This window comes from Orcinus orca, chromosome 3 (assembly GCF_937001465.1).
Source record: "Orcinus orca chromosome 3, mOrcOrc1.1, whole genome shotgun sequence".
Lineage (NCBI taxonomy): Eukaryota > Metazoa > Chordata > Mammalia > Artiodactyla > Delphinidae > Orcinus > Orcinus orca.
This window is the reverse complement of record NC_064561.1, coordinates 90439584-90458510: the sequence shown is the minus strand read 5'-3', so window position 1 is coordinate 90458510 and position 18927 is coordinate 90439584. Positions and strand designations below refer to the sequence as shown.

Sequence of the window (18927 nt, the reverse complement as noted above, 5' to 3'; positions counted from 1 at the left end):
TGATGAGGACCCTTGAGGTCACTTGTAAGGGTCAAAACTATTTATATTAAATCCATAAATGACATCGGTCTGCTATATTTATTTCACACAGATAAATCCTATGCTAGAAATTAAAACTGTAATTTAAGATTACATAAAATGACTAGTACTTGAAAGGTTTAAAAAATTTTAAATATTCTCATTTTGATAAAAATTTTCATAAAATGCCATAGTTCTTGCTTACTAGAGGACCGTCATCAGCATTTCTAATCTGTTTATAATTGCAGTATTAAAGCACTGCCTTTAAAGCAAAGAGCAAGCCTGTCCCCAGTTTAAAAGTTATTCTGCCTTAAATTCAGAAATTAAAATATTGACATTTTCTATTCTGCTCAAAGCATGCTTTCAAAACCTGCCATTATTTTGTTAATGATTTTGAGTCTGAAACCATTTAATACTGTGTTTATTAATGTTGATGTTCTTTCACTTTGCTGTTAGGTCAAAATTATGAATGTGCATATAGCAACTTCCAGCAGGATGGGTGGGTAAAGGTTTTAGTATGTACAAATTATTTCAACTACCATCTTATTATGCTATATATCAAGCTTGAAAAAATATTTTAAGATGGTAGGAAATTTTATGTGTTAGATGAAGTAAATATCTAGGTTCTTTCCTTTTCCCTTGGAGAAAGCTAATTGCTTATTGCATGAGGAAAAGGGAGTCTTCAGATTCTTTGAAATATGTTTTAGTAATGCTGCTTTTTCAGTTTCGCTTGCACATATTTTGTTTATTTTTGGGTCTGGCAATTTAAAAACAAAATCAAAACCAAATCATATCCATCCATTACTATCTTTGTGATTCAAGTGCTTGAAATTTCTGAGAGTATGTCTGTATAAGTCTTCTGTTTGGCCTCATTTTGGTATACTTGCAGACTTCATTTTGTTTTCTTTCTCTTAATTCTGTTAATTTATTTAATCTCATGGGAGAGAAAACATGACCATTCTTTTATATGCTGTACTTCATTCTTCCATCCGATTCATACTCTTAACTGCTTTGGATTCATGTATTTGTTTTTGTTAGTGGAGTTGCTGCAGTTTACCTGCCATGGTGGTGCTCAAGTATAACAACATAGATGGAAACAAGTTATTTCTCCAGTAGGGTTTCATTCTTTTTATTTCTCCTTTATGTCAACTGTGTAATCTTAAATCTATAAGAACTATGCTGTACTGTCAGAAGTATCTTATTTTTACATTTTAAATTGTACATACCACTAACAAGTCAGGTAAACTTAATTTCTGTAAATTTTAGTGTTCAAAAAAATTGTGTTTAATGAAAGTTATCTTGTTTTGAGTATATCCTACTAAAAAAAATCTTAACTAAGATGAAAATTCCTTTATACCTTTGTGTTGGCAAACTGATTTCCTAATGGCAAATTACCTCTTTTACATTTTATTCTTTAATAAAAATGTTTCAGACTTCACATTCATGGAAGTCTGAAACTGAAATGTGTTTTATAGCAGTTCTGGTGTTAACTACCTGAGTGACATGAAGTCTTTTTTTTTTTAAGCCCTGAGTTTTTGTATGTAAACATTGACAGCTCATTTAAGCATTTGAATAACGATCAACAGTCCTTCTCATATTTTTCTTTACATTTTATATTCTAAAGAATCTTATTTCTTAAAATGTTAGTTTAATTAAAACTTAATTGAAGTACACATTACAATTTTTAAATTTACTATCATTTAAATTTGTGACATAACTACACAAAAGTATTGAACATGCTTGAGAAATAATTTGATTCTCTTGATTCATTTGCGTGTTCTGAGTAGTTACCATCCTTTGCATGTCTATGGCTTGCTGCTTATGTTTAGAGAAATTGTAGTTTGTTGACTTAGAAACTTCTTTTGGTTTTACATAATATGAATTTGGCACATGTATGCTATTGAAATCAATTGCTATATTGACTTTATGTATTCTCATTAGCAGCTAACAGTCAACACCATCTGTGGTCACAAAGAAACGACTTAATCTAATGACATTTAACAGGATGAAGTTTTATTCTTTAGTTTAGCTGCTCATGGTACAGGGTATTATGGAAAAGAAGGCTTCTTGACAATGACATTTAATACTAAGAAAAGTATTTTTACTACTTATAAATGTTAACCATAGCATCCAGTAAAACAGACAGATGGACACACACATACACACCCTACCTTTTCTCTCTTTTTCTCAATAATAAAATCCTCTAATAATTCATGCCTTTTAAAATGTTTATAGTTAAATACCTTGTCATTACTTTTCGATAGCCTACTCATAATTAGCACCCTGTATAGAAATTCCAAAGTAGCAATAGTGGCAAATTGATTTTTTAATTAGAAAAATTATAAAATCCTTCTACTGGAAAAATGATACTTAGTTCCAGGTTATCTGTAAGTTTGTAAAATAATTTTTGTTCCCTTGGCAAACAACATACTTCCTAGCAAAAGGAAGCTCTTTGAATTAGAGTCTTCTCTGATCCTAAACCATTCTAAATTTTGGGAGCTAAACACTGAACTTGAAAAGATCAAGTTAAAGATCCTTTTGAATATGATTCATGCTACCCTAAATAATATTCATCTATATCTCCAACATCTTTTGGGGGGCAGTTGGAGAGAGGTAGGGTATAACAAAAACTGCATTGCTTCAGGTAGGTATAAATGTAGAGGTCAGTCAAATTTTTAGTTACACATCAAAAACAACTACACTCCATTAAATTATAAAAATTGAATTCTCCAACCCTATTCAGTCTTTAATTGGGTATGGAGTTTTTCATCCATATCACCCTTATCATTGCCTGTGTGGACTATATATTATTAAATACTATTTTACTGATTTTTCTATTATTTCCAATTCTAACTTGATAATCTATGGCTTTTATTTCATTGCTTAACAATGTTTGTATCCTTTATTCAGCAAATAGTTTACACTGGCCTATTTTGTATCAGTCAAGATTTTTCTCAGGTAACAGCTTTATTATTATTATTTTTTTAATTAACAAAAGAGGTAGGATTACATGAGAGAAAAAAACTAAATTACAAAAAGGGACATTAAAACTAATCTTTCTGATTACATGGACACTGTCTCATATATGTAATCTAAGCAAAGTAGAAGATTTGTTTTTGTTACTTAATTGCTTTTGTGCAAGATAATGTATGACACCGAATTCACATGTGTTTGTTGGCTTTATTACATAACCTGAATAAAAATTGGTGAAATCTAATTGGTATATAAATTAAAACATAAAAATATGAAGACTGTTGATATAGCTATTTGAGAAAAGTGATATATATGCATTTTTCTTTCTTTCTTTCTTTCTTTTTTTTTTGCGGTACGCGGGCCTCTCAACTGTTGTGGCCTCTCCCGTTGCGGAGCACAGGCTCCCGACGCGCAGGCTCAGCGGCCATGGCTCACGGGCCCAGCCGCTCCGCGGCATGTGGGATCTTCCCGGACTGGGGCACGAACCCGTGTCCCCTGCATCGGCAGGCGGACTCTCAACCACTGCGCCACCAGGGAAGCCCCATTTTTCTTTATTTTTAAGCATATTTTCTCTCAAAATTATTTCACAAATTATAAATTTTCCAACTAAGATGAAAGCCAAATATTGTACACTAACGGTATTGGAAATTTTAGAATTCATTTATTTATATATATCCTACCTTTTGCATTTATGCTCTTCTTTCTCTAAATTTGTATATTGTAAACTGAACATATGTTGAATCTACTTTATATGACAAAATTTTTTTAATCATTATATTTTTACTAATTCATTGAAGGGTTGGATTGATCCTCTTCTTGCAGTTTCATTTTTAGGCAGAACCATTCTCTTTGGATTGAGGCTTCACTTTATTATGTTTTTTTAATCTTTATTGAATTTGTTACAATATTGCTTCTGTTTTATGTTTTGGTTTTTTGGCTGCGAGGCATGTGGGATCTTAGCTCCCCGACCAGGGATCAAACCCGCACCCCCTGCATTGGAAGGCAAAGTCTTAACCACTGGACCACCAGGGAAGTCCTGAAGCTTCACTTTAAAAACCTGATTTTTTTTTTTAAATGTCCTAGAACTTTCCTAGAAAAGTTTAGAAGAGCCTCTACAATTTTAAAAAATAATTTTTAAAAACTTCATTGTTTTGAAATGTTTTAAGGGTTTAGCCCTAAGAAACTAAACGAACATGATTTACTACTTTCAGTTTTTATTTCACAGCATATATTAACAATAAATGACAGTTGAAAAGCAAAAACCCAAAATCTATCACAGTTGTTGCAAGAGATGTCTAATAAGGAAGCTAACGTAAAATATGCTTTATGCTTATATCATAAGTCAGTTAAATCAAAATATAGGTGAAGATCTAGCTTTGTCATTTGAATATTGTGTGTGATGTTTCCGTAGCACAGGTTAATTTGTATTTAAATCTTTACATTGTTATCATTGCATGTATTCACTGTATTTTTTAAGGTGTCAACTGTTTTCTCTTTATAGATTAGTATTTCAAAGTAACCATTCCATACCAATTCAAACTACCATCTGGTCTCTAAGCTTGTTTTATGAAACTCTTTTATCATTGTCCTCCAGCTTTAGTGTTTTTTGATGGGCTACACCTGAGCTGTACATTTTCTTTTTCTTTTATTTGCTTCTGTATACAGGCTGGCTTAGCGGGAGCTCCAGCCCGTGCTGTATCAGCTGTAAAGAATATGAATCTTCCTGAGATCCCAAGAAATATTAACATTGGTGACATCAGTATAAAAGTGCCAAACCTGCCCTCTTTTAAATAAAAAATTTAAAAGGCCACTCCCAGGTAAAATCCGGGGGAAATGTCATCTAAGTTTACCATGCAGTTGTTTACCAAAAATAGAGGAGGAGAGGCTTAACTTTTGCTCTTGGATTTAAGTCAAGGTACTGTATAGAAGTTATGTAAAATCAGTATGGAAGTTCATTGTTGCTTTTCTTGTTCAGTGATTTTGAAGAATTTGAGTAGTTACAGTGTGATTTTTTTCTTTATTTTCTAAACTGCATTCCTATGGCCACCTAAGGCATGCCTCTATGTATTGGCTACTACAGTATTTTGAAAAGTGTTTGGGACATTTCTTTAAATTATGTATAACCCAAAATGTTGGTGTTTTGTATGGATCACAAATACAGCATTCCTTAATTCTTTCTGTTATTTGTCAGAATTGTTATTTAAAGAACGAAGTATGTATTGCATGAAAACATTATGACCTTTTTCTCTTAGTTTAAATAAACTCCAAGGTAACTGGACTTCTAAAGCACCATTCTGTTTGCCTGGTATCTACTTTAGCAATAATTTTTTTTATGACCCTCTGACTCAACGAAGTAAATAAAAATATATTTTATCACTGTTAAGCAGCTGTTAATGTTGATTTATTTAATTTATACTTATATTTTTAATATTCAGAACCTCGTTATTCTAAAACTCAATTATTTCACAAGTCAAGAGTAGTGTATCTCATAGTATATTGTGTAGGATGAGATCTGGAGTGGGAGATGACAAATCTTTTTCTAAAATCCATATTGAGAAATTGCAAAATCTGTTTTATACACATAGGTTTAAGTCTTGCATCTGATCCCTTCTTGCTGAGATGATGAAAAATAATTTCATAGCAAATACTTAGTTGCTTTTGAACACAAAACCCTTTGGGGCCCCACTTGTTTCATCCCAAAGTCAAAACTTTCTTAAGTCCTAATACTCTCATATTCTGGTTTCTCATAATTTGCCCACATTTTCTTATTTAATCTTATCTTGGGATCCATGAGTGGGATTCTTCTTCCAGTTAGACTAAGGTTTTCCTTCTAGTTCTAGTCCTCCCTCCCCAAATATTATTTTTTGAAACATTTCCTTAGATGTGTGGCATGTATGAATTTTACTCCAAGCTCTGGGGTGTAAGAAAAGTCACTATTTTTTCTAAATAAAATTAATCTGACTCTAAGCCCCATCCTACTGAGGCAACAGGAAACTCAGTCTGTGATTATTGGGATTTCCATCAGTTCAGAGATGTATAAAAGTCCTAGAGGAAGGTTGTGCAAAGCAGAACATGCAGGGAGGTCCCTGGTCTTCAGTCATTTGAATGTGCCAGGTGAACAAGTCCCTGTCCTCATGGACATATATGCAGTACCACACTTTTCTCTTTTCCCTTTTTTTGGGGGGTGGGGGTGGATTATGGAAAGATTTAAGTTTTGATTTGGTTAGAACGTACCAAAATTAGGGAAACTTCTGGGCCGGATCATACTCTAACCTCAAGAAATAGTCAAAAGGGTTTCATCTTTTACTATATTCTAGTATGAAAAAGAAAACCCAGTCATGTGCAAATGACAGAAGTAGGCAAGTCATAGGAAACTAAATCTCAGTGACCACTAAATATGTAGAGATGCTTAATCTCACTAGTAGCCAGGGAATGCAAGTTTAAAGGACAATTAGATTTTATTTTCACTTGTCATATTAGCAAAAATTAGAAGGGGTGACAGTATCCAGTGTTGGAGAGGATGTGAGGAATAAGAACTGTCATACATTGCCCGTGGGAATGTAATTTACTGTAACTTAAAAAAAAAAAAGAATATGCCAAGTTCTGTGAAAATTTTTAAAAATCAAAAATACACATATCATACATACACTGTGACTCACTTTGGGAACTCTCTATTCTCTTAGCATTCCTGGGTATCTTTATATACAAAGGTCATTATTTCATCAACTTTTTAAAACAAAATAATAATAAACTGGAGATATCTTAAATGCCCACCAGTAAGGAAATGTTGAATACATTATTGTAACTACCACACTAGTTGTAATAGCAAAAGACTGGAATGACCCAAATGTCCATTAGAAGGAGATTGGTTGAAAAGCTGGATTACATCCACATTATGGAGTCCTATGAAGCTATCAAAATGAAAAATAACTCTCTGTATTGCTGAAAATTGATCCCTAGAATAAAATGTTAAGTGAAAAAAAATCAAGATGGAAGAAAGTATATTGATGGTGTGTGTATTAGTCAGGGTTCTCCAGAACCAGTAGTAGTAGTAGTAGTAGTAGTAGTAGTAGTAGTAGTAGTAGTAGTAGTAGTGTGTGTGTGTGTGTGTGTGTGTGTGTGTGTGTGTAATGAGATTGACATTTAACTCAGTAGACTGAGTAAAGCAGATTGCCCTTCTTAATGTGGGTGGGCCTCATCCAATCAGTTGAAGGCCTGCATAGAATAAAAGGGCTGACCCTCATCCAAGTGAGAAAGAATTCCTCCTGCCTGACTGCCTTCAAACTGGGATGTTGGCTTTTTCCTGCCTTCAGTCTTGAACTGAAACATGGGTTCATCCTGTGTATCAAACCTGCCAGCCTTCAGACTGGAACTATACCATCAGCTCTCCTGGTTTTCCAGGCTTCAGATCTGGACTGGGACTCCATCTTAGGCTCTCTGGGTCTCCAGCTTGTCAACTCACCCTGCAGACCTTGAGACTTATAAGCTTCCATAATCACAGGGGCGCATTCCTTATAATAAATCTTTTTAAATAAAATCATCAAGTTGGTGATTTTGTTTAAATAAGAGATTTATTATAAAACTCAAAGTCTGAAGGCAGGAAAGTGCCAACGTCCTAGCTTGAAGGCAGTCAGTCAGGAGGAATTTCTCATACTTGGACAGAGGTCAGCCTTTTAATTCTATTCATGCCTTCAACTGTGTGAGGCCCATCCACATTATGGTGGGCAATCTGCTTTACTCAGTTTACTGATTTAAATGTTACTCTCAACCAAAAACACCCTCACAGAAACACCCAGAATGTTTGACCAAATGTCTGGGCACGCGTGTGCCCCAGTCAAGTTGACACACAAAGTTAACCATCACAGTATTCTATCAGTTATCTAAGAAAAAGGGAGAGTGAGTGGTGTGTGTGTTGTGTGTACTTCTAAATGAAAGGATAAACCATATATATATACACACATACATACATACACATATATACAACATATATATTATATATATAGTGAGAAGGAGGAAACGGCAGAAGTGTGGGGATAGAAGCTAGACTTTTTGGAATGTACCTTGTTTTGAAATCTTGTAAATATTTTAAGTAATTAGTAATCAAACTTAAATTTTAAAGAAGTAACCCCTAAAAATTAAAAAGCAAAGCAGATAAATTGAAATATGTGATGAGTTGGTGGCATAATCAGCCAAAGGGAAACTGCTTCACATGACTTTAAAACTCTTGACTGTACACCACTAAAGACTAAAAGACCTTCCCTGCCCACCCCCCAAATTAAATTGTTTTCTGTAATCCTGGTATTGGTGATATTTTAAAATTCCGAGGCTGTTCATGTGGACTCTGGGGTAAAGCAGAGGAGAAGGTGCCTCGGTGCCTGCAGTGGATGCTCTGGCATGCATCCTTTAGGACTGAAGCACTCATTTCCTCAGCTGCTGGCAGTGTTGGTGGCTAAGAGCACTCAGCTGAGTTGCTGAGAATTGCCACCAGCTGAAGGGAGCTACTTCGCCTGAAGTCACGACTCCTCAACAAAGACATCCTACATCCAAGTTATAAAAGCCCAGCCCACTTGGCTGAGGCAGGACAACTCGGAAAGGCCATCCCAGCTCCAGTGCTACCCATGGGATCAGCTAAAGCCTTTGTCATGACTGCATTGCAGTTTAACTCTTCCCTCTGCCTCATCCTACTTCCTTTAGATTTCAGGCTTTGAGCCCAATGGCATATCACAGTGATTAGCTTGCATCCAAATCACTGTCTCAGTCTGGTTTTCAGGGAAGCCCATCTAAAACAGTTAGAGCCAAGAATGGTCTGAGGAAGCAGATTCCAAAATGAGATTTTGGAGCTAGACCATCCACTGGCAGGCTGGCAACAGAAGACCATGTTACTGGTGGCAGGTGGAGCATGGTTCACCACTAGCGTGCCATAGCAGTGTAATTGTTGAAACTTTCACTGATGGTGAACTGGGAATGCCTTGGTAGGGACAGTGTCTCAGGCATTTGAGAAATATAAGAGAACTAGTAATTATGAAGAGTATGGAATTGGATGGCTGTTCTTACAGGCATTCATTCCATTAGAGAAATGCTGAGGGTGATTAATTACCAATTAAAGGCTATGTATGAGGACCAGAAGGGCTTCTTAACAACGTATAAAAAGACTTTCATCTCTTGCAGCTGGAGGACAGAAAAAGCTGAGGATCAGGCCCAGGCCTTAACTGTAAGATTGGCAAAGTTCAAGAGAAGATTGGATTCCAGCCTCATCATGTCTGCTAAGCCAAGGTCAGGGCAAAAGTCTTGGATACGGACCTATAGAAGTAGCCCACTTCTTCCCGTTAAGCTACCACTCACTCAGTCCCTTCCTCCTCCTTGCTTGGAGAGGATGCAGAAGCTTCTGCCTTGCAGGTTAACATGCACCCTCCTCAGGATTTGCCTCCCCTGCTGTGATCACCAAGCCAGTTGGGTCGAGACACAACATAATTGGGCCAGGGAAGTGCTAGGGCTGCCAAAGTTGTTGCAGAACCTTGCCAAAATAAACCTGGAAGAGCCAAGAGAATATATTTGGGCCTGGATCCTGAGGGTTCTGTCTTAAGGGGGAAGGAACATAAAGCTGGATGAGGGAGAGTGTTTTATATGTAAGCTCTCCAATGAGAGAACATTTAACACTGGCGGGGACCTGAGGAGACAGTGCTGACACACTGCTAGGGTAGTTCTTGGAAGCTTGGAGAAAGGCTGAGCCACTACACTTGGCCCAGCTAAGTGAAGTATAACAGAACCTCCAAGCAGACAAGGGGAAGAAGAGATTACAAACCTTAGAGAAGTGTGTGGGCTAAAGTGAATATACTGTGTAAGGCAAGACAGCCTGGAAGTTCCTCCATTTACCAAAGCAGTAAGGAATATGTCACTGTTTATAGGGACACTGGCATCATTTAGGAACTCAGTAGTGACTGTCTTCTGAAGGCCAGGACTTAATAGTAGGAAATGCTGCCACAGAGCTGGGTGCCCTGATAACAGTGGGGATGATGAGATCGTGAAATAATAGATGCCAGGTTGTGGCATTTAACCAGGAGGTGCATAGTGGGTTAATTATCTTAATGAACTGCAGGGTCAGAGTGGCAACCAAAGATCCTGATCCACAGTGAGCTATAGAGATGGTTAATGGAACGAAGCTTCGGTAGATACAAGGTAGGTGGTCAGCCAGTAAGGGCGTTGCCCAATCTAGATAATCTAAAGAAGTAAAAAATGGATGATCAGGAGATTGAGAGCAGCCACCACAATAAAATCATTACTTTTGTTCCAGTTTCTGGTCCTGAGCCAGTTCTCAGACCCAGAACTCATTGATTGACAGAAGGACCAAATCTCCAGGAGTAAGGACCCTGCACACCATGGCAAGTGCATATTATTAATGATTTTTCAACTACTTCCTTAAAGGGACTTATTTACTTGGATAACCATACACTGGGAAATGGAAAATACCCAATGTTTTGAGGATTTTGGGGCACAGTTTCCAAGCTGACACTGTTAGCTAGGGACCAAATATCATCATTTGGTCCCTGCCCCCATTACAGTGGGAGCATATGGGGGCTAGGTAATAAATTTAGTCCTGGCCCAGATATAGCTCATAGTGAGTCTGCCAGGTCTACAAATCCACCTATTGGTTATTTTTCCCCATACGCGAATATAACTGGCATGGACAGTTATCTGTGGCATAAGAGCTATTATAGAAAGAAAGACTTAAGTGGAAGCTTTGCAATTGCCCCCATACTCACAGCCAAGATAGGAAATAAATGATATTGCGTCTTGGGGAGGAGAGAGATTAGTATGACACTTAAAGACCTAAAAGATTTTAAAATGGTGGCCTCCATCACATACCCATTTATTGACCAGTTCCCTACAGGTGGATCCTGGAGGATGACAGTGGACTACTGCAAACTGGACCAAGTTGTAGCTCTAATTGTAGGTGTTGTACCAGATGTGGTATCTTTGTTAGAGAAGATTAACAAGGCCTCAGATAGATGGTATATGGCCATTGATCTGGTAAATGCCGCCTTCTCCATCCCTGTTAGGTGGGAGGACCAGAAAGTTCACATTATGGATACACAGCAGTGTACTATGAATATTAACTCGCCCTCAGAACATAACGTAGTCAGAAAGGATCTGGGTCATCTGGATATACTATGACATTGGTCCACATTTTGATAACATTGTGTTACTTGAACTGGATGAACAAGGAGTTGCAAGCACATCGAAGCCTTTGGTAAGATACATGCCCTCCATGGGTGGATGATAAGCCCTGTGAAGATTCAGGGCCCTACCACATCAGTGAAGTTTTTAGGGATCCGATGATCTAGGATATGCCAACCTATCCCTTTCAAAGTAAAAAACAAAGTATTGTATTTCACATCTCCCCCACTCAGAAGCAAACACAGAGGTTGGTGGGAGTCTTCAGGTTCTGGAGGCAGCCTATTTTATACTGGGAACACTATTCCAACCAATTCATACAAACAGCTTCTAGATTTGAGTGAGACCCAGAGCAGGAAAGGGATCTGCAGCAGGTCCAGCCTGCAATGTAAGTGTCCCTCCCCCTTGAACCATACTCCCTGACAGACCCAATGATATCAGAGCTGTTAGTTATGGCAAAAGATGCCATGTGCTGCTTATGGCATGCCCCAGTTGAACAATTACAACATAAACCCCATTGCAGTCAGACAATGCCACCTGTAGTGGAAAACTACACGTAATTTGAAAAACAGTTCCTCGGGTACTCCTGGGCCCTGGTTGAGACAAGCATCTGATCATAGAAGTGATCATACATCCAGAACTGAGCTGGGTTCTGTCAGAGTCACAAAATCATAAGGTTTGGCAGAACTAGCAACAATCTGTAGTAAGATGCAAGTGATAACATGGGAAAGAATGGAGCCAGAGGGCATAAGTAAGCTGCACAACTCCTGATTCCAATTTCATTCTCCACTGTTGACCACTGCCTCTCCTTCAGCTCCAGGGAAAGATTATAGTGTGGAGAAATCCAGTGGACAGAACTTTGGGTTATATACGTGGGCATCCACTCTATGTGAGGATAAAAGTGGCCCAAGGACTCACAGGCAATACCTAATGACTTGTTTGGTTAGCCAAAGTCTTGGAAGAGAAAGATTGGAAGATCAAGGACAAGGTTTGGGGAAGAGGCATGTGGATAGACCTATATAGGAATAAGCATGAAAATATGAAGATTTTTGAAACATGTGTTACCTATAGAAATCATCTGAAGAGACGCTATACTGCCAAATAGAATGACTCAGCACAGTGTTATTGTGCTTCTGTTATTGGCCTCAGTGTTGATACAATGGGAGCTGGAATGGAGTATCCAGGGATTGAGGGCTACACGTGGGCCCAGCAGCATGAACTCCTACTCATCAAGGCTGATTTAGCTACTGCTTGTGTCAAATGTCCTAACTACCAGTAACAGAGACCAATGCTGAGACCCTGATACAGCACCTTCCCTTGAGGAGACCAAGCAGCCACTTGGTGGCAAGCATTTAATTTTGGGCCCCTTCGATTTTAGAAAGGGGAGTGAATTAATCCTGATCGAATTGACACATATTCTGGATATGAGCTTTTGTTTCTTGGCTGCATGACCTCAACCAACATTGCTATGGAAGGATTTACAAAGGGTTTGATCAACCTACATGGGAGCCCACATAGCATCACAAAGACCAAGGAATCTACCTTCCAGTAAAGGAAGTGCTGCAATGAATGCAGAACCATGAGATGAACTGACCTTGTTATATGCTGCCCAACTGAAGCTGCTGGAGTGATAGGGAGAGTAATGGTCTTTTAAAAAGGCGTACCTGAGGCACTAGGTGCCTAAATTGACAACCGTTATATGGTGCTCTGTTCCCAACAAGTAGACCACAGGGGTCCAGGCACCAAGGGGTAGAAGTAGGAGTGGCTCGACTTACACCACTCCCAGTGACCCACCAGGGGAATTTGTGTCACAAACTCTAGGATCTATGGTACAGAGGTCTTGGATCCCAGAAATGCTTCCTCCAGGGGTGCAACAAGAGTTGTATTCACCTTTAATCTACAGCAGCCCTCCATTCATTTCAAGATGCTCATATCAAAAGATCTTGTTGGCAAGGAAAAGAGTCCTTATCCTCCATTCCTCCATAGCTTATTGAAGTCTGACCAAAATAAGTGTCTTTCAGAGCACCAAAAATAATAGCTGTCATGACTCGTGTAGTGAAAATCACAGCTATTTGGGAGATAGGTTTCATTAGGACTCTGTTGCTGGTGTTGCAGCTGCTGACTTAGCACAGCTCACTCAGTGTGATTCCAAAATCAGATGTTAAAATATATATATATATTGTGTGTGGAGAGGGAGAGAGAGATCAAACTGAAGAGTAACCAGTTATTGCAGGTGAAGAAGAGGTGTGGTTACTACCCATGTAAGATCACAGAAATTGGAGAACATAATTTCTATGTCAGAATTACCTTCTGTAATAGATCGATACCTAAGAATTGATAGGGAGTGACGTCAGCATCATAGCAATGTAAGATGTTGCTGTTTTCTCTCCCCGCTTTTTAGCAATTAATTAGACATCTCTCCATGAACAAAAGTGCCTCCTGGGGAGCTGTGGGACCTACTACCTTACACCAAGGGACCTGGGAGGACTTTCACCTACTTGTGCTTCCAAAAATAGACAAACAGACATGGTAAGGGCTGCAGACCCAAGGGAGTCAGCGAGCCTGCCCCACAACCTGCTCACTCCAGTAGGGGAAAAACTTGGAGAGTACTGGCCTATTCAGATACCCAGGAGCAAGAGGATTTTGTACAAGTCCAGCCTGCCTGAGGGGAGATACCAGTACACCATAAAGACGGGAAGGATAAGAGTTTGTACACAGTGGAGAGGAAGGGACTCTCCCAGAGCCCCCTTCCCCATTCAGGGCAATGCCTACATAGGGCTAAGCTGTCAAGTATTGGTGACCTCTCCTGTGGAGGAGGTGGAAAGCTGTGAGTGAGTGCCCAGCTAGCCCAGTTTTGTGGGTTACAGCCAGAGAAACCCATTTCTCTCCAGCAGCACCCAGAGTACTGAGGTGGGACCTCCATGACTGGGGAGAGGAAGATAAAGGGAAGGAAACAGATAAGAATATCAAAAGGCATTAAGGAGGTTCCTGCTGACTACTTCAGCACTTCAGCAGGAAGTCACCCTCAAGCTTTCGGGATTATCCCACTGGAAAATCCTACCACTGGGTCCATGGGCACCCCCATCACCTGGAGTGCTAAACCCACACTCCTACCCGTGCCCCTCCTCCCCCCACCATTCTGTGGATGGATCCTTATGGGTGCTCCAGAGTACAGAGATGAGAGAGCAGGTCCAGTAATCAGAGTGCTCTTAGAAAAATGGACCAGGGAGAAACTACAAACTAGAGCTGTAGCACCACCTTCTGGAAGACATAAGAGGTTTCCAGCAGTCAGCCTGGTGAGTTATAAGAGTAAGAAAAGATATAAAATCTTAAGAATTCTGCCACCTCAAGAGGGAACAGGAGAGTTGAGCAGGTCTACCCTCAAAAGTTGAGGAAACCCCAGATATAGCAGCACCAGTGATCACTGCCCCATCTGAAGGCAACCAATAAAGATTTAAGGAGTTGTCTTCTACTTCAGATGGAAAAACAGCAACACAAAAATATAAGGAACCTGAAAAACCAAGAAAACATTTCACCCCTAAAATGAATAATTCTCCAACAACTGAGCTCACAGCTAGGGAAAACTGATCTAGCTGATAAAGAATTCAGAATAGCTGTTTGAAGAAATTCAGTGAACTACAAGAAAACACAGAAAGATAGTTCAGTGATATTAGAGGGAAAATACATGAACAAACAAAATGAAATCTTGACCAAAGAGATACAAATCATAAAAAACAACCAAACAGAAATTCTGGAGCAGGAGAGTGAATGAAAAGATTACAATAAAGAACATGGGTAGCAGACTAGATGGAAAATAGAATTAGTGACTTAGAAGGTAGGAATTTAGAAATAAAGTGAACAAAGAAATATAATGGAAGTGAACAAAGAAATATAATAAAAAAGAGCAAAGAAGTGAACAAAGAAATATAATAAAAAAGAGCAAAGAAAGCCTGAATGATCTATGGAACTCAATCAAAGGGCAAATATTAGAATAGTAAGTGTTTCAGAAGGAGAAGAGATAGAGAAGGGGACAGAGTTTATTTAAAGAAGTAATAGCTGGAAACTTCCCAAATGTGGGGAACGACTTGGACATCCATGTTCATAAAGCTAGTAGATCACCAATTTACAAATGTAGGCATAAACAGAAGGAAAAAAGAAACTGGAAATACAAAACAACCAGAAAGAAATCATTAGGATGGCAATAGTAAGTCTTTACATATCTTTAATTACTCTAAATGAATTGAATTCACCAAGCAAAAGACACAGAGTAGCTGAATGGATAAAAACACAAGACCCAACTTTATGCTGCCTACAGGAGACTCACTTCAGCTTTCAGGACACACATAGGCTCAAAGTAAAGGGATGGAAGAAGATACAAGGAGAAACTCAAAAGAAGTAGAATAGCCATAGTTATATCAGACAAAGCAGGCTTTAAGCCAAAAACTGTAACAAGAGACAGGGTCATTATATAATGATAAAGGTGTCAATACATCAAGAAGATATAGCAGTCATAAATATACACACCAAACATTGGAGCACCTAGATATATTAACCAAATACTAAAAGGTCTGAAGGGAGAAAGAGACAACAAATGCAATAATAGATGTCAATACCCCACTTTGAGCAGTGGCTAGATCATCCAGACAGAAAATCAACAAGGAAATGTTGGAATTGAACCATATTTTAGACCAAATGGACCTAACAGACATATATAGAACATTCCATCCAGCAGCAGAAAATACATTCTGGTAAGTTCACACAGAACATTCTCCAGATAAATCATGTGAAAGGACAAAAACAAGTCTTGGCAAATTTAAGAAGATTGAAATCATACCAACTATTTTTCCAACCACAGTGGTATAAAATTAGAAATCAATAACAAAAGGAAAGCTGGAAAATCTACAAATATGTGGAAACTAAACAACACACTTCTGAACAACCAATGGGTCGAAGGAGAAATCAAAAGGGAAATAAAAAAATATCTTGAAACAAACAAAAAAGGAAACACAACATACCAAAACCTATGGGATGCTGCAAAAGCAGTACTGAGAGGGAAGTTTATAGCAAGAAATGCATACATTAAGAAATTAGAAAGATCTCAAATAAATAACCTAACTTTACATCTCAAAGCACTAGAAAAAAAAGCAAACTAATCTTAAAGTTAACAGAAGGAAGGAAATAATAAAACCAGAGTGGAAATAAATAAACACCAGAAAAAAACAATAGGAAAGATCAATGAAACTAAGTACTGGCTTTTGAAAAAGATAAAATGTACAAACCTTTAACTACACTAAAGAAACCTTTAGCTAGACTAAGAAAAAAAAAAAGAGAGAGAAGACGCAAATAAGTTAAAATCAGAAATGCAAGAGCAGATGTTACAACTGATACTACAGAAATACAAAAGGTCATAAGAGACTACTATGAACAATTATATGCCAACAAATTAGACAGCCTAGATAAATTCCTAGAAACACATGCCTTCCAAGACTGAATCAGGAAGAAATAGAAAATCTGAATGGCCCAATTACTAGTAATGAAACTGAGTTAGTAAAAACAAAACAAAATAAACAAAACAAAACAAAAACCCTCCCAACAAACAAAACTCCAGTACTGGAGGGCTTCACGGAGGAATTCTACCAAATATTTAAAGAAGTCCTAACACCTATTCTTCTCAAACTATTCCAAAAAATTGAAGAGGAGGGAGCACTTCCAGACTCATTACATGAGGACAGCATTACCCTGATACCAAAGCCAGATAAGGACACTACAAGAAAAGAAAACTATAGATCATTATTTCTGATGAATATAAATACAAAAATTCTCAACAGAATATTAGCAAAGTGAATTCATGAACACACTGAAAGGATTATACACATGACCAAGTAAGATTCATCCCCCTAGGATGTGAGGATGGTTCAACATACGTAATTCAATAAATGTCTTACACCACATTAATAGAATGAAAGATTAAAATCACATGATCATCTCAATAAATGCAGAGAAAGCACTTGACAAAATACATCTTTTCATGGTAAAAACCCTCAACAGATTGGTTATAGAAGGTACATACTTCAGCATAATCAAGACTATATGACAAATCCACAGGTAACATTATAATATTATACTCAATGGAGAAAAATTGAAAGCTTTTCTTCTAAGATCAGGAACAAGACAAGTATATCCACTCTCACCTCTCTTGTTCAGTATAGTACTGGAAGTCCTAGCTAGAGCAATTAAGCAAGATAAAGAAAGAAAAGTCATCCAAATCAGAAAGGAAGAAGTAAAATTGACATTATTTGCAGATTATATGATTTTATATATAGAAAATCACAGAGACTCTATGAAAAAATTGTTGGGACTAATCAACAAAGTCAGTTAAGTTGCAGGATGTAAGATTAACATACAGAAATCAGGTGCATTTCTATAAACTAAAAATCTAAAGAGCTGAGAAAGAAATGAAAATTGTCCCTTTTACAATAGCTTCAAAAACAATAAAATGCCTAGGAATAAATTTAATCAAGGAAGTCAAAGATTTGTAGAATGAAAACTCCAAGACTTTGTTGAAGGAAACTGAAGAAGACACAAACAATTGGAAGTTTGTGGATTGGAAAAATTAAAATTGTTAAAAAGTCATCTATGTTCTGACTGTTTATTTTTCACCATTGCTAGAGTATAGTGCACTTTGATTTACTTTTATGTCACTAATTAGCATCTTTTTTATTTTTCTTGGCAGTGTTGGATCTTTGTTGCTGCACGTGGGCTTTTTCTCTAGTTGTGGCAAGTGGGGACTACTCTTCGTTGCGGTGCGTGGGCTTCTCATCGCAGTGGCTTCTCTTGTTGCAGAGCACGGGCTCTAGGCGCACGGGCTTCAGTAGTTGTGGCTCACGGGCTCTCGAGTGCAGGTTCAGTAGTTGTGGCGCACAGGCTTAGTTGCTCTGCGGCATGTGGGATCTTCCCGGACCGGGGTACGAACCTGTGTCCCCTGCATTGGCAGGAAGATTCTCAACCACTGTGCCACCAGGGAAGTCCCAGAATCTTTTCATTTCAACTTGAAGAATCCTTTCAGCATTTCTTATAAGGCAGGTCTAGTGGTGATGAATTCCCTCAGTTTTCGTTTGTCTGGGAAAGTATTTCTCCTTCGTATCTGAAGGGTAACCCCTGGATAAAGTATTCTTGGCTGGCAATTTTTACCTTTCAGCTCTTTGAATATGTATTTCACTCTCTCCTGTCCTGTAGCATTTCTGCTGAGAAATATGCTGATAGCCTAGTGGGAGTTCCTTTGTAGGTTACTTTCTTTTTTCCCCCTGGCTGCCTTTAAGATTCTATCTTTATCATTGATTTTTGACAATTTCGTTATAATGTATCTTGGGAAGTTATTTTTGCATTGAGATAATAGGGTGTTCTATTAGCTTCTTGGACTTGTATGTCCAATTCCTTCCCCAGGGGTTGGACATTCTCAGCTCTTATTTCTCTAAATACACTCTCTGCTCCCTCCTTCCACTCTTCTCCTTCTGGTAGACCAATTATTCTTTTATTTGTTTTTCTCATCATATCTCGTAGTTCTCATAGGGTTTCTTTACTTTAAAAAAATCTTAGTTTGTCTTTACTCTTCTGATTCATTTCTACGTTTCTATCCTGTGGGTCGCTAATTCCTCTTTGATCTTTCTGCATCTTTTCCTAAATTCTCTAATGTATTCTTTATCAGATTCATTGACTTTTTCAGCTCCAGAATTTTTGTCTGGTTCTTTTTTAAAATGTCCGTCT

General features: G+C 38.0%; 1 protein-coding gene across 7 annotated transcripts in view; it reads left to right on the top strand.

Annotated features, from left to right (window-relative positions):
* The window catches only part of AP3S1 (adaptor related protein complex 3 subunit sigma 1), a 138380-nt gene that overhangs the window by 64450 nt on the left and 55003 nt on the right, over positions 1–18927 (top strand). For 2 of the 7 annotated variants that reach the window (XM_049707649.1, XM_004267473.3), the window contains one exon: positions 4657–5374. The exons of 1 other annotated variant lie outside the window; for it this stretch is intronic. In XM_049707649.1, the coding sequence (XP_049563606.1) occupies positions 4657–4785 (129 nt within the window). In that variant the 3' untranslated portion in view covers positions 4786–5374. 4 more of the 7 variants (XM_049707647.1, XM_049707648.1, XM_033423796.2 and 1 more) reach the window with 4 other exon arrangements.